Here is a 17,058-nt window from a genome sequence, read left to right as displayed (position 1 = left end):
AGTGGATTATACAGCAGAGTGGACTGGCAGACATTTTTAGATATAAATTCAAGACAGCTGTTGAACAAAAGCAGGGAACGGACTGAGAATATAAACCTCCATTAGAAGCGTCTGCTTTTATCAAGTGATAAAAATGGGATAAAGGACATGAACAGGAAATTTTGGGATAAGGAGGGAGCAGTCACATTCTTTTTATCAGTGAGGAAGTATTAAGAGCTTGCATGATTAAACAGAAACAGCAGGAAGTAGAATGACACATCATGTTTCTGAATGTGTGTAGCGCAGCTGAATCTATCCGAGTGACAATAATAATCTCCGATGCACTGACTCTCAACAGGGATAATCTGGGTCAATCTGAGAGGGAGGGAACGCTGTAAATCTAGGGGGTGAGGGAGATTAAGGGGCTTGTGAAGCACAATATCCTATACTTGCTTTTGTATGGAATAATTTCTAATATCCGCTGTTTAGCCAGTATCTACTACGTATAAAATGCACTCTTCTATTATGCTTGTGCAGAGGAAAGTGTCTGTTCTGTGCTTTTTTGTCAATATTATAGTGTTAAGGAGAAGTATAAATAGTCATTTAAGATTTAAATTCCTATCCGAAGCAGATTTAACTTTACTACGAACAGGGACAATCCACTTTGAGAAACTCAAGGTGAAGTGCTCTGAAGGGCACACTGGTGATCAGGCCAGTAATTCTCAAAACTGTGTGTATGTGTGTGTAAGTTTGCCAATATAAATTTGAGAATTCTATTCTTTTCTTACATGGTCAACCTAAAATTTAAAGCTCAGTTTCTAATGCACACACAAAGCTTTGTCAATGACAAATAGAAGTGTTCAAGATAAAGAAACATGTTTAAGGGTTTGTTTTGTTCACACTTCACTTGTTTTGGTTTGATTAAAATGAAAATGCGATTGCTCTGTTAGTTCGGTTCATTTAAATAATTGTGAACGCTGTCATCTGAACCCTGTGCGCACCAAACAAGTGGACTGAGACCCACAATATCAGGGGTTCTTGGACAAACTCTGGTGCGGTTCAAGTGAATACAACACAGACCAAAGATAAACAAATCAAAAACAGGATGTGATGTCACTAAAAAAGTATAGACTGCTCAAGCATACTTGGTTGTTCTCGTCATAAGAGCTACGTTTCCCATTAGAGTTCAGTACAGGCATCGGAACCGCGTCTCCTTGCAGCAGATCTTCATTTGAATGTGCAATAGAGGAATTCCTGCATGCCAAGTAAATGTCCCAGCTGTGTCACACCACACTGTGTGAGTGTGTGTGAGAATAAGGGTAGTTTAGTGTGTGTATGTGTGTGGATGTCACATGAGATGTGCAAATCTGAGTGTGGGAATAAGGATTAGTGAATGCCGGGTAAGTGTGTTTGCAAAGGTAAGGAGTGCCAGTGGACACAAATGAAACACGATCACTCAGGAACAGCTCATATTAAGGTTATACAAACACACATATGAAAAACAGAAAAACTCAATTCACTTTAACATCATGAATAGTAAACATTATTCAAAAACGGATTTTGGTTTAATTATACACTAAAAAATAAATAAATATACAGTTATACTGTATTATAAATAAATATTAATGAGGTGCAGAAAAGCGGTGGAAAGCAAAACATAGAGAAAAGGGATTAAATTGGAATCAGGGTCACTGGGCTTAGTGTGTGTTTAAGGAGTGTGTTTGTGACTCAAACACCCAAAAATAATGTACGTGTAAATATAGTAATGTTTGAGTATATTCATGTGATCCATTGTTGGTTCCTGCCTACTGTTAAATTCACAGTATGGCCATCAGAGTGAGTGTGTGTGGGATATGATGGGGGAAGGGAGATAGATTTGAGTAGATCCACATGATCCCGTAACAGCATTTGCTAAGACACTCATAGACCTTTAAACAGACCCTATATTTTCTGTCTACCAACCAGTGATTGTCAGTATTTCCCTCAGGTCTGCAGAAACCATAGAAATATCAGGTATCTGGCAGTAACTACACTCCAAATGACGTTTCAACAACCACAGACTCTTGCATTATAGATTAATCTACCATCATACCTGTGCATTCCAGTGTTTAGACTAAACAAATAAAAATTCTTCCTAAGAATATACTCAAGCAACAACTTACATCAGTGTTTGAATGATAAACAGTAGTCTGTCTTAAAGGTTTCAGCTTTCGCAGAGCAGCAATGCGGATCCACTCGGCTCTATATAAACATTATAAAAGACAATGGAGATAATGAATCCGGTTGGGCCACAGAATTATGGTGCACTTCGCTTATTCTCATATATAATTTACATACAAGCCAGCATAGTTGCTAAAAGTAGCTTAACACAGTGGATATGATATGTAAGAGAGAAAGTAAATGGCCCACAGGTATGCTGATAAAGGACGTTGATTGCATACAAAACAATCACTTACTGACTTCAGAAGAAATATTTCATGTTCAGTACAAGTTAAGTGTCAATCTACAGCCTTTGTGGCATAATGTTGATTACTACAAAAAATGTTTTAAACTTGTCCCTCCTTTTTCTTTAAAAAGAAAATCTGAGTTACAGTGAGGCGCTTACAAAGGAAGTAAATGGAGCAAATCCGCAAACATTAAAGTGCCTTTACATTTTGCTTTTAGTTAAACATTTTTTTGTGGTAATAAACATTATGCTTTACTTGTATTGAACCCAAACATTCCTTTAATCCATTTTGTTGATGAACAGTCTGGTTTATCTTGACATGATGACAGCAGTGGTAAACGGAAGTGGAACATAAGAGAAAGAAAGCAAGAGTAATACAACAGGTAGGCATGCAGGTGTACTGTAAACACACCTCAGCATGATCAGATCATCTGCTGGCCGGTGGATTGTCGAGGGTTGGAGTGTGTGTGTTGTGAGTGTGTCCTTCAGGTTGGACGTTCTGCACTGTCTCCACCAGGCTGCCGCTGGGAAGGACCACATAACGCGCTGCCACTTCCTGACCCCGCTGTTCCCGTAAACCCTCCTTACTGTGCCAGACGCCATACCCGAAATACACCAGAAGACCTGTGACAGAGCAAGAGGACAAATTTGATTATGTGACCAGGCTGGTTTAACTGTTTAAAGGGTTTGTAGCAGTGCTGACAGGAGCTGAAGATAATCATGTTTGGACTGATCTTCTCTTCCCACAGATGAGTCCAAAGCCAATAAACGCTGAGACACTAAAGACAATAGTTGCCTTGTGTCTTTAAGAGCTTGCACATGGTGAAGCAGCCGACATTTAGCTATTAGCTTTGACTAAAAAACTAACAAAACCAGTCTGTAGACATGACATTTACAATTTATGTTATTTACAATAACTCATTAAAACTAGATGGTGTTTATATTCACCTGTCAGGGTAACAGTACATTTTTATAGTTTGAACTCGAGGCTATTAGCTACAAGCAATTTCCATACAAAATGTTAGTGTGAGAAAATATTTAAAGGGCCAGTTCACTCAAAATGTATTTTCTGTCAACATTTACTCTCCAAATCTGTGACTAACAGAGCAAGAGGACAAATTTGATTATGTGACCAGGCTGGTTTAACTGTTTAAAGGGTTTGTAGCAGTGCTGACAGGAGTAATTTATAATTCAACAATTTATAATTCATTATGTTCCTTACACAAAGCTATTGGATGGGTTTAAAAAACTTTAAGGGTGTTTTTTTTTTTGTCTTTTTGGAGCTTTCATTACCCTTAAACTGCAAATTGAAAATACAGCCATTGGAAACATGTCAATTTTGCAAAAATTCCCATATAATCGCAAAATCGTTTTTACGCTCACATGAGGTAGTTTTTCAGGCAATAAAAAAAAGAATAATTTCACAACTGCAAATGGAAAAGTTTTTTTTTTTTTGGAATAACTTATCGCGAGAGGAATTTTTTTGTGCGTTTTAGTCACATAACATTGGGTAATGGAAGCGCTGTCATTTCGCAATAGTTTTTTATCAACATTTATAAAATATTGCAAAAGTTTTGCGCAAATCTGTGATGGAAACGACGCGGCTTGTAATGGCTGCCATTCTCTTTAATGATAAGAAAAAAGAAGGTTAAACACTCAGCTTAACATCCCTTTGGTGTTCCACACAAGAAATAAATAAATACTTACAGAATGGAGCAATATGAGGGTAGATATTCATTTTTGGGTCACCTTAAGACAGCAATATGCTAATTGTTTTCTGTAATTTTCTTTAATGAGATAATGCTGTTGTGTACTGAGTTGGTCAGTTCAAAAAATCTAATTTGCTGCTTTACTTCAGTACAGTAATTACTAAATTGATGTTTATGTAATTCACAATATTGTGGTGAAGGAGAAGTGAAAAGTGCTGAACTGGTACCTGCTGCGAGCCATATGGTGAAACGGATCCAGGTGAGTGGACTTAACTTCAACATGAGAAATACATTCAGGAGGATGCTGAAGCCAGGAACAAATGGCACCAGAGGAACCTGAATGATGAAACACACACTAGATATGCAAAGTCTGACTCATTTATATGACTCTCAATCTCAGTTGGCTTGAATGATTTATTTAAATCAACTGGATCAAGAAAACTATTCAGTGATTCTTTTACATTCATCCAACATTAATGCATCATCATGTGGTTCCTAGCATACAAGCATGTTTTTACAATTATTTATATGGTTTTATTAATTTAATTCCATTAAGTTTAGAGTAATTTCTTGTGTTCATTCAGTTTGTTGCAGCCAATTCAGCTCCTAAAAAACAAAGACATTTTGAACTTATCTAATTTACATTTGTATTTAAAAATGCTGAAATCTATTTACATATTTAGGCTGAAACTATTTTTTTGCATGATTTTATATCAGATATCAGTATCATCAGTTCAATCCCAAATGCTCTTAGTACTTATCGGTTGTCACTCATTACACAATCGAGTTCAAAAGCTCAGTCAGTTAACATTTAGCAGATTCTGCAAGGTGTATATAATCTTATGACCACAACTGTACAGTACAAGCAATTGTAACATTTCATGATGTAGGCTTGCACAGAACAAATATTAGACGAATATTTGTCTGCATAAAAACATATGTGCTTCAGTAATAATCTAAATTCAACTAATTAGGCTACATGTACAATACATTCATTCCTGCTGTATTTAAAAGTGATAGTTCAACCAAAAATAAAATCGTATCAACAATTACTCACTCTCATTTCATTCCAAACCCATAAGACTTTAATGAAATCTGAGAAATTTCTGTCCCTCCATGAAAACTCTAATCCCCCAAAACATCGTTCATAAAGAGAGTGCTCTGTGTATGTTTGCTGATCAATAAGTAAATAAAATCCTACACTAAAATTCAAATGGATTTGTTTTACTATCTCTTTATGAACTTGTTTAGTAACAGAAGAATAGGAGAATAGACTCAATGGAGGACCAGAAATCACTCTAAATTTATTTAAAAAATACTTAATTTGTGTCCTAAAGATGAACTGAAAATATTATGGTTTTTGAATGACATGCCAGTGAGTAATTGATGAAATTATTTTCAGTTTTTGGTAACCTAACCCTTTAACTGTATGATATCTGTGGTTTTGTCTTAGCAGATATATATTCCCCTCATTACTGCAGTATATGTAACTAACCTGAAAGGTCTTGTTATTGGGCTGCTGTTCATGGACCCAGATGAGAGCCAGACTGAGCAGGAAGACCAGACTGAAGATGACCAGCAGCAGGGTGAAGCTCCACACAGGCAGATGCAGCTGGTTAGTCCCAAACACCAACACAGCACTAAAAGAGACTGCACTGACCATCAGAGCCAGCACAGAGAATGCCACCACCTCCCCCGGCTCACAGTCCCCCAGTATACGGCCCAGATACGGTTCCCAGCGAGCCTTCAGCGTCCCAGCAGCGCGTCTCTCCTTCACCGCCTTCTGCCTCTCCACCAGCTGAAGTTTATCAGAGAATGACTCGTACTCCTTCGGCTCTCCGCTGTCCTGTGCAAAGGTCTGGGTCTCGTTCACTGCCACAGAAGGATCCACTTGCTGCCCTGACTGGTTCAGTGAAGGTGTGGATGAAGCATCGGTCTTGATTCCTCCTGAGCTACCAGTACATTTATCCTGTTGGTAGCGGAGCACTATGATGCTGGCCGCTACAAAAGTGTAAGCAAGCAGAGTGCCAATAGAGAGGAACTGGACTAGTGCTTCTAGATCAAAGATGAGGGCAAGAAACGCCATAAGGCTGCCAAAAACAAGAATGGCGATCACCGGGACTTTGGTTACAGGGTTGACACGAGAAAAGACAGAGAAGAAGAGGCCATCCTCAGCCATGGCATACACAATCCGTGGGAGAGAGAAGAGGTTGCTGAGCAACACAGTGTTCATGGCTAGATGAAAGAGATTAGACAGTTATAATTAGACAAGATAGGAAACAGTATAACTCCATATTTCTCCATCTTTATGAACATAACAATTATAGATACTGCTATAAAGTTCAATCATGTCTTCCAAGAAAAAAATATTTTACATCAATGTGACCATATGAACATCAATATGGATCTCTACATACACTAACGTTCATAGGTTTGAGGTCAGTAAGATTTTTTTAAATGTTTTTGAAAGTCTGTTTTGCTCACCAAGGCTCCATTTATTTGATTAAAAATACAGTAAAAACATTAATATTGTGAAATATTATTACAATTTAAAATAACTGTTTTCTAAGTCAATATATTTTACACTGCCAGACTGAATATTGACTGCAGTGCAAAGCTGAATTTTCAGAAACATTACTCTTTCGAGTAATTTCCTTCAGAAATCTGCTTATTTGGTGCTCAAGAATCATTTCTTATTATTATCAATGTTGAAAACAGTTGTGCTGCTTAAAGGTATAGCGGAGGATTTTTTACTTCCGGGTGGATAACTAATACTATTGGTCCTCCTAATTGTCAATCATTCTGGTGAATCAATCAAACTTTTCAAAAAGTGGAGAGGGCGGGTCTTATCTAAAATTCAGAAAGATCCTCCGCTATACCTTTAATATTTTTGTTATACTTTGATGACGTGATGAATAGAAAGTTCAAAAGAAAAGCATTTACTCGAATTAGACATTTTTGGTAACATTATAAAGGTCTTAGTGCCATGTTTGATTAATTTAATGCATCCTAGATATAAAAGTATAATTTTTTTATATATATATGGCGATAAAATAAATCAAAAATGTAAAATCCGTTCACAGGAGGTAATAATTTGTTTCAATGGGTAAGGTGACATGCAAACAAACCAGGATGGAATATTAAATAAAAGGGCACCTATTATGCAAAATTCACTTTTACATGGTGTTTGAACATAAATGTGTGTTGGCAGTGTGTGAGCAAAACCACCCTAGAATGATAAAAATCCACCCAGTAGTTTTTTTTACTATCTCAATAAATCATAAGCACTGTCTCAGAACACCCTGTTCTAGATTTCCCTCATTGTGACGTAGAAATGAGCTAAGCCCCACCGACGCGGTTTGATTGACATCTGGTTTTGGCATAGACCCCGCCCTCGGTGATCTGTTCTGCACACCATCGCCATATTGTTTCAACGACAGCCGGTAATGTCTCATAAGAAGTGTAGTGTTCTGTTGTGGGATGTAAGAATGGACATTCTAGTCTTCACTGACATCAGAGCCACCGAAAACGCAGCGGATGGATTTTATTTATGAAGAAAAGGCACCACTTAAACTTCCTAAATACGAGATTAATTTTCTGACTGACTGTTTAGTGAACGAGGGTCAAAGTTAATCCTCAAGTGTGGATCGTTGCCTACAGTTCGCGATCCAACGTCACCTCCAGAAAAAGTAAGTGTATTTTATGATTTTTGAGCAAATAGTCATTTCAATCGATGTCAGCCAGTTCAACAACAAATGCGTCTTAAGCTATTTATTGTCGTCGTCATAGGATGTCTCAACAAACAACGTCAGACAGTTTTATGTCACGTAGGCATTTTTTTTGCAGCATTTACAAATGTAAATAAATTAAGGTCTGCTCTATCTCCATAGACAGTAGCCTATATAAACGTCTATCTCCCTCCCCTTAAGAAATAAATAAATAAATCGTTTGTGTGTGTAGTTTCAAAAAATTGCGCGAACGTTATCACAGTTTGTGTGTGTGTGTGTGTGTGTGTGTGTGTGTGTGTGTTTTGCACATCCATAATGGCAAAGGGGACGCGATTAAAACTTTGTAAGTACATAAATGTATCAAATAACCATTCCGAGACGTTTAGTCCATTCTCATTCGTGTTTATTCTGTGCCGGACTCTCTTCATCATCTAGGTCCAGCAGCAGGGCGGGGATATGCAGCTCATTTACATTTAAAGTGGTAGACACAAAACAGCTCTTTTTAAAACAGGCCCCAAAAATGACATTTTCAAATGGTTATAATAAATTAACTGTGGGGTATTTTGTGCTGAAACTTCACAAATGCATTCTGGGGACACCCAAGACCAATATTACATCTTCTAAAAAGGGGCATAATAGGTGCCCTTTAAATAAATTCCTAAAAGCGCATCAAAAAAGAGATGTGATGTTGCCTCAACAAGACAGTTTTCAACAAGACTGAATAATTTGCTCATATGATTGGTCACTAATATCTAAAATAAAATTTGTGAATGAATAGTTACTGTGTTAAATAAGTTGTTATTAAATGAAAAATTGTGTACATCCTCTGTTGTCATATAATTGCGTATATTTGTATTAAATCACCCAATCACCCTGCTCACTACATATCAACACTGGCCAGTGAAAATCCTCTATGTCAACCACTAACTCATACTCACCACAGATGGAACCCACAGCAACGATGAACCCGGCCCAGCTATATCCCCGTCTGAAGAACGCATCTGACAGAGCTGAGTTTGGGTCGAGTGTATGCCATGGAACCATCAATGTAAGAACTGTGGACACCAGGACGTACGCTGTGGCCGCCAGGCCCAATGAGATGGCAGTCGCTATAGGAATAGCCTTCTGAGGATTACTGGCTTCTTCACTGGAAGCCGCTATCACGTCAAAGCCAACAAAGGCATAGAAGCATGTTGCAGTTCCTGCCATAATACCTGAAAATCCAAACGGGGCAAAGCCTCCCTCCCGAGCGCTCCAGTTGACTGGGTCGGCCAGTACAAACCCAAAGACCAATATAAAGGCAATGACTGCCATACTGATGGCCGAAAAGATGTGGTTGAGCCAAGATGAGACACGAACACCAAATGAGATGAAAAATGAAGCCACTAGGAGGATGGAGGCCGCTAAGAGGTCTGGGTAATGAGTAATGAAGGGCACGTCCCAACGCATCACGTGACTTTCAGTGAAGTTCTGGATGCGGTGATTGAAAATAGAGTCCAGATAGCCACTCCACGCACGAGCTACCGCAGCCCCTCCAATCATATACTCCAAAATGACATTCCAACCAATCAGGAACGCCCAGATTTCCCCAACAGAAACGTAAGTAAACATGTAGGCGGAGCCTGTCTTTGGTACACGGGCACCAAACTCAGCATAGCACAGCGCTGCCATGAGAGACGCTACTCCTGCTATGAGAAACGACACCACGACAGCTGGTCCTGCAGTGTCTTTAGCAACGGTTCCTGTGAGAACATACAGGCCTGAACCCACCATTCCACCAACACCAAGCAGAGCGAGGTCCACTGTGGACAGACAACGTTTCAGTGATGTTGCCATTACATCATCCTCCAGCGTCTTTAGCCTGTTCAGCTTCTGACAGAACCTCATCACTGAAGAGCATCCAGAAACACATGATGCCATCTTGATAGAGAACGAAGAGTTGGTAAAAGAGATGATATGAAATACACCAAGGTCACACCTGGTCCATAGTTTTCAGAGTCAAACAGGCCTTATAAACCTGAAATGAAAATAAGCATAAAATAAATATAATATACTGAAAAGCAAAGTCAGAAATTAATGATTGTTTAGGCCGAATATATATTTATTTAAAGTGTGGTGAAATCTTTTTTTTTATTGGACATTTTTATATATTTCATAACATTCTATTCTAGGCCTGTCAAGTGATGGGTTTAGTCCCTTTGTATAGACCCGTATTTATCCGTACATCTATTGACTGTCTCAGTTGTTAACATATGTCTAATGTTAAGTGGTTGTAAAACACTGATTGAATATGAAGAATTAACATCCAGCAACTTCCAGTAAATTTTATTACATACACATCTACTATGATCGTACACAGCAGAAAGCTGTGTAATATAACATAGAAACCAGTCAATTATTCAACATGCATTTAGTGTGTTATGAAATGTTGTGCATTATTTACACACAGTCACGGGGCCATTACTACAAATCATGGTACATCATTATAACTTAATACAGGTCTATTATATACATTATGGCATAAAAACAAATATTATGACTCAATTAGGCTATAGTTTAAAAAAAGATGTGTCTACTAAGGACCTTAGTAGACAAAATTTTTTTTAACTACAGCCTAATTGAGTCATAATATTTGTTTTTATGCCATAATGTATATATTAGATCTGTATTAAGTTAGTGACAATACCTTTGGCAGGTAGCCAAAACCAAAGCCATAGATATGGTACAGAAAGAATTCCTAAAAAGTCTAAACTGAATTACTAATAATTTCAGCTATCAAAACCTGGCATAATATATTTGGAATATCCAACATAAACATTTAATAGTGTTTAATGCTTAATAAAACCTCCAAATTTTAATTAAATTAATGAATGAACCAGGCCACAGTTTACACAGATGATGCTGCGGATGACAGATGGTGATTCCCGTTCACATCACACATCATATCCGCTGCTTCTCTAGACTCACTGCTGGAGCGAGCCTGGATGACGTCATACACCTCATCCTTATCTGAAAATCTCCATTGTACAGTTAATTTACAACTCACTTTACTCATAAAATGAAATGAAATACAAGCTAAATGTTGATGCACCACCTTTCTCCATAAAACGCAGCACGAATAATCTAACTCAACATGAATTTGAGTCGGTAGTGATATTTTAAAGAGCTGAAATAACGATATTTTCTCGGCGCTGTAATCGTTTGATTGAACTATACCGTGACAGCTCCTGTTTTCATCCCTTATCGCTAAAACCACAATGTGTTGATGAGCATCGTCACGAAGACAGGTGAGAAACTGCCCCGCGCTCTGTTTCGCATTAACGACAAATCTAAGCATTAAAATATAAAAATGCAAATTCATAAAGGATAGTAGGCTATGGCTTTTTACCTGTAATTGATTATTGCGTTCATTCGAGTCGTGTTTGATGAAAGCGATGTTGTAAAGCGTCATTGAGCAGAGCAGAGGGTGGAGGAGCGAACAGGAGCTGTTTCCGCTCTTAAAGGCACAGCACCTCATTAATGGATAATGTTTGTATGAAAAATCCCTTTACCTAATGCACTTTTGTCTGTACACAGACATGATGCTGTTACTGATAATGAAATACTGAGCCACTTACTGTCAGATTCATTCTATTGAATTCAATCGGTGCTTCTCATAAGTCATTTTTATTAAAATAATATATTTCCAAGTCTGATGTTGTCATTCTAATTACCATTCATTCAAACCTCTTCAAACCATTCAAAGTTTTGCACAAAACTATATTTTTAGTCCCAAAACTTTTTTTTTTTTTTTTAAGATCATATTATTGGCCTATAATTTCATGCTTTAATGCTTCAATGCAATTAGCTGTGTATTTTATTAAATTATTTTAACAAGTAAGCAACAGGTTTAATCACAAACATTTCATAATATCTTTTAGGATAAATATTTTTTCTGGCTAGCAACTAGCAACCTGTTGGCTAGTTTTCTTTATGAAGTGAATTTAGAGGGGGAAAAAATATTTTAACAAATTATGACAGTGTTAGGCTATCTTTTTATTAAATAGAAAGAGTTTCATCATTACTCAATAAATATTCAGAATAAAATGGTTGAATAATATAAAGCTTGGGACTGTTACAGAATTTAAAAACCAAAATAAAGTTTATATATACTATTATAATGGTAATTCTAAGTGCTTATTTAGACATAATTTCTATTACCTTTATATAAAAAGTATATAATTTTAAAAAAGTATAGAAAAGAACGAAAAGGAACAAAATAATGCATTTCAATAAAATGCAACACAGTTCATGCATATTCATGACAATTATAACAGTTTGTTTAAATGTTTTTAGCGTAGTAATTTTAGTTTATAAAAGTGCTACTTAAACTATAAATTAATGTCAATTATGAAGAGTGCTGTTGTTATAACCCATCCCACCAAGGGCGTAGATTTGGTTTGAACATTGGGGGGGTTGAAGTTTGGGTTCTGCATATTTTTCATGTGATCATGGTATACATTTTGAGGGGGTTGTAATGCATAGATTTAAATATTGGGGGGGTTATCTCCCCCCTAACCCCCCCCACAAATTACGCCCCTGCATCCCACTAATGGATTATATGTCTAGGATTATTATTGTTGACAGTGTCAACAGCATAATAATAAAATGTAGTGAAACCGCCTCCTGCGGTTCAAACAAACAGGGCTGGGCAACAAACTCAAGCTCCTCCGACATTTCTCTTTAAAAATTCTCGTTTTAGACTTCTATAATAATACTGTTAATGCAAGTTTTGAGAAGAATGATTTTTTAACCGACCTTGTTCACTGGCCCTGAAATACTGTTCACTGCTGCCACCCTCTGTCTACAAGAGCTTCTCTATTTCTACCATAGACAGTAGATTTCTACATGCTTCAAAAACAACTCTAAAGCACCACCTAGAGGATTTCAGTTTGATTTTAAAAATTCTCAAAACCTAAACAAAACCTACAAGCTTTCCTGAATATAATCAACGGATATCACCATGATATTGTTGATATCCATTGATTTCTAATGCTTTTATGCAATTACCATTACAGTATAGATTATCTTGTAGTATTTGCATTTATTTACTTATTTTTTATCAAGTTTTGTAATCACCCAAGTACCGACATTTCTGAATGGGCTGAGGCTGGGATTTAGTGAGTTTGAAGTGAAAGTATTTTATGAACGTATAGTGATAGATGATATCCTACTATGTGCGCGGAGAGCATTCACTCATTATTATTTCATTTTTGACATAGGTGGCTTTTAGAGGCTTTTGCATCGGAGGTCTTCACACACACACACACACACACACACACACACACACACACACACACACACACACACACACACAAATGTTTTACTTAAAATAATCAAGAAGTATGGGGTTAGGATTTTTGCATTATTCCAAATAAATAGATTGAGATTCACAAACAAATGTAAAGAGATTCACAAAAATGTATCAAATTCACAAGTAAATAGATTAAGATCCACAAATAATTGTAAAGAGTTTAACAAAAATGTATAAAACTCACAAATAAATAAAATTAGATTTTTGCAAATAATTTTTTTTTTTTTTTTTTACAAATGTGTTTTATGTCACAAACACAACTCTGCCTGGCATTTATTTGTGAACCGCTTTCTGTGTATTTGTAAATCGCTGCACACATTTGTGAATCTCTTCGATCCGTGTACTTTTTGATCATTTCATTTCCTGTTTGGAATGGAATAACCCCCCCCCCAAAAAAATAACCATGGAAAAACCAGCTCGTTTATTCGTGTTTTAGTTTAGTTTAAAAAACGAAAAAAGAGATTTTGCCTTGATTTTTCATTTTTCGTTTGTGGTTTACAAATCGGTTTATGGGTTTGATATTACATTTGCACACGTGGGCGGCGCTGAAACGCCCCTTTCATCTGATTGGTCAAAACTCTAAAAGAGGAACAAAAGACGGCATTTGAATCGTTCCTTTGCAAGAAGGGCGTTTTTGCTGTTTTGCTGACCGGATACGAGTCTTATCTACCAGTTCTCTTTCAAGCATACGTTTCGGTGTCTCACTATGGGATACGCCCCTTCCGCGGATTCCACAGAAGTCCTATTACATTACGCCAGCCCCGATTGGCTGGCAGACATGACGTAGTGTCTAGGCGTGGCTACCCCACCCCTCAGTATAAGAGGAGCAGCACTACGTCATTACGACATTCAAAAACCTCTTCTCGCTTCACACCAGAAGCCTAGAAACTTCTACGAACCTCCGGACGAATTACTGGCCACCACGCCGTTTTTCGCCTGGCTCCTTCGATTAGCATTCCAGCCGATTGCAAGGATTGTTCGACGATGGCTGCAGCAATGCAGACCGTCCCGACTAGTGAGGGAGATTCTGTGCGACTCTGTTCATGTGGGAACAAAATTTCATGCAAGGACACACACCAGGTCTGCTCTGCATGTCTCGGGCTGAAACATGCTCAATTGGATATTGAGAATCCCGGTTCATGTGAACACTGCGCACGCTTCACCATGAAGAGCCTTCGTCGCAGGCTAGCACGCCAAGCTAGCCTGTCTGGCATGGATCCCCTCATGACACCTAGCCCCGCGCCAGCTGCCACCCCGCAGGTATCCATCCCTGTATCCTGGAGTGAGCAGCTCGATGTGTGCATGCCTCTGCCTACCGAGCCTAGTCTGAGCTCGGACGAGGAAGAGGACGCGCTTAACTATGAGGGAGAGGAGCAATCGGACTTCCTTCTTTCTGAAGAGGAAGACTTCGAGGACTCTCCATTCCTCCCCTCCGTACAACCGGCACAGCTCCTCGCTGCGGCGGGATCCACGGAAGAGGCGGGCGGGTCACCACCCTCCCCGCTTGTCAGTGTTGATCTGCAAGATGTGTGCAAACGCACTGCAGGGAAACTAAATATTCCGTGGCCGACCGTGGTAGCAGAGACTGCAAAGTCTCGCTATGAGGGAAAGAGGCTGCCGAGTGCAAAACGAGCAGCACGACAGCTCCTTCCTGTTTTCCCAGAGCTCCTGGAGGAGGTCGCGGTTACGTGGAAGGATAAGCCGTTTACTAGCAAGATGCCAGTGCAGGGTGGCTCCGTTCTCGATGTGGAGGGGATGGAAAAGGAAGGCCTTCTCCGAATGCCCCCCATGGAGCCACTGGTTGCCGCGCACTTGCAACCGAAGCGCACGGCGGCTGCAAATCCGACCTTACCATCTAAAGCTGACCGTTTCCAGTCCAGCATGACGGAACGCGCTTATAAAGCAGTCGCGCTCTCTGTCAGGGCTATGAACGCAATCTCTCTGCTGACCGCATACCAAGCGGAGCTGCAGGACGAAGTGTCTACCACACCAGGTCAGACACACTGGGAAGAGATCTGTGTTGTCACGGATCTCTCTCTGCGTCTTCAGAGATGCGCGGTTCAAGCCGCTGGGAAAGCCATGGCCACAATGGTGATCCAAGAGAGAGGGCGATGGCTTAATCTGGCTAATCTCTCTGACAGGGAAAAAGAAGCCATCCTGGACGCACCGGTTGTTGCAGAGGGCATCTTTGGCTCAGCTCTGACACTGATGCAAAAGAGATGCGAAGAGAAAAAGAGGGATGACGAGGCTCTGCAACTCTGTATGCCGAGAAAGACACAGACTGCACCCCCTCTGCCACCCCGGCAGACCTTCGCGCAGGTTACGGCCCGCCCAAACACATTTCCCCAAAAAATGTTGCAAAACATGTTCACAGAACACATTATAACATCACCTCGGGGAGCGTTCGAGCCCTTAGAGGTGATGAGCCACTCAGACTCTGTCCAAACACTAAGTGTATACGCATGCGCAGTACAGACCACAAACTCGTTCATAACTCAGCCACACGATGGCGCCAGAACGCTGCAAATAGACAATTGGCGAGAGTGCACACAGTCCCGCTGGGTATTAAAGACAATACAATTCGGGTACAGGCTGCAGTTTGCCAAATCCCCCCCGCATTTCAAAGGGATAATTAATTCTCAGGTGCGGGGAGAATTAAAGCATGTTCTTCAGGACGAAATCTACTCCCTGTTGAAGAAAAGGGCGATACGAGTGGTTCCACCTGAGGAAAGCCGCAGTGGGTTTTACTCGAGGTACTTTCTAGTCCCAAAGAAAGGAACTCGTGCCCTTCGTCCCATATTAGATCTGCGTGCGCTGAACAAATACCTAAGGAAGTACAAGTTCAGAATGCTCACTCATGCCACACTCCTAAATCTGGTGCGCCCGGGCGATTGGTTCACATCGATCGACCTGAAAGACGCATACTTTCACATAAACATATACCCACCCCACAGGAAATTCCTGAGGTTTGCTTTCCTGGGAGTAATATACGAATACCTGGTCTTACCATTTGGCATGTCTCTCAGCCCGAGAGTATTTATAAAATGTACAGAAGCGGCCCTGACCCCGCTCAGGGAAAAGGGCATTCGTCTCGCTACCTACATAGACGATTGGTTGGTGACAGCTCAGTCAGAGCAAGAAGCGAAAAATCACACAATTATGCTTCTGGAACACATTCAGAAACTGGGCTTAGAGTTAAACACCGAAAAGAGTGTTTTGACTCCCGCACAGTCTATAACATATCTGGGGCTGTCACTGGACTCGGTGACATTCAGAGCGCGACTGTCAGAGGACAGGGTGGGGAAATTCACCCGATGCCTGGCCGAGTTTCAGAGGGGGAAAACTGTTTCCTTCCGCACATGCCTCAGATTATTGGGTCTGATGGCCTCAGCCCTAATGGTTATTTCTTTAGGCAGACTTTTCATGAGGGAATTTCAGCGCTGGGTAGCGTCTCTGAGGCTGGACCCATTAAGGCACTCCCGGAGGAGAGTGAGAGTGACGTCAGAGGCGGTCTTTGCACTGCGCCAGTGGAGATACCCAACCTTCTTGGTTCAGGGGGTACCTATGGGTGTGGTTCAAACCAGAAAAGTAATAACGACAGACGCGTCGTTGTCCGGATGGGGGGGCATTCACGAGGGCAGGATGGTGAATGGAAGATGGGGTCATCATCTGACCGATCTTCACATAAACTATCTGGAAATGCTGGCCGTGTTTCTAACGTTGAAGCATTTTCTTCCTTTTCTGAAAGGACATCATGTTCTTGTGAGAACGGACAACACTACAGTTGTGGCATATATAAATCGGCAGGGAGGCCTAAGATCACTTCCCTTACACATGCTGGCA

General features: G+C 39.8%; 1 protein-coding gene across 2 annotated transcripts; it reads right to left on the bottom strand.

Annotated features, from left to right (window-relative positions):
* Positions 1–2,073: 2,073 nt before the first annotated feature.
* Positions 2,074–11,360, bottom strand: LOC307173576 (cationic amino acid transporter 4-like). 2 transcript variants are annotated; one of them, XM_079896787.1, is made up of 6 exons: positions 11,251–11,360; positions 8,801–9,879; positions 5,630–6,369; positions 4,362–4,470; positions 2,838–3,049; positions 2,074–2,220 (listed from the first exon to the last, which is right to left on the bottom strand). In XM_079896787.1, the coding sequence occupies exons 2-5, from the start codon at positions 9,780–9,782 to the stop codon at positions 2,853–2,855; spliced, it is 2,028 nt and encodes a 675-aa protein (XP_079752913.1). In that variant the 5' UTR covers positions 9,783–9,879; positions 11,251–11,360; the 3' UTR covers positions 2,074–2,220; positions 2,838–2,852. The 2 variants fall into 2 exon arrangements, with proteins under 2 accessions (XP_079752913.1, XP_079752912.1); XM_079896786.1 differs by having other exon boundaries at positions 2,074–3,049; positions 11,251–11,359.
* Between the last annotated feature and the right edge of the window lie 5,698 nt (positions 11,361–17,058).

This window comes from Squalius cephalus (assembly GCF_949319135.1).
Source record: "Squalius cephalus genome assembly, chromosome: 16".
Lineage (NCBI taxonomy): Eukaryota > Metazoa > Chordata > Actinopteri > Cypriniformes > Leuciscidae > Squalius > Squalius cephalus.
Note: the sequence above shows the minus strand (reverse complement) of the source record. Positions and strands in the feature narration are given on the sequence as shown.

Coding starts and splice junctions, on each gene's coding strand:
- LOC307173576 (XM_079896787.1), bottom strand. CDS start 9,782: ATGGCATCATGTGTTTCTGGATGCTCTTCAGTGATGAGGTTCTGTCAG. Junction 6,370..8,800: donor TGCTGTGGGTTCCATCTGTG/GTGAGTATGAGT, acceptor TCTTTCATCTAG/CCATGAACACTGTGTTGCTC. Junction 3,050..4,361: donor CACCATATGGCTCGCAGCAG/GTACCAGTTCAG, acceptor GCTCTGTCACAG/GTCTTCTGGTGTATTTCGGG.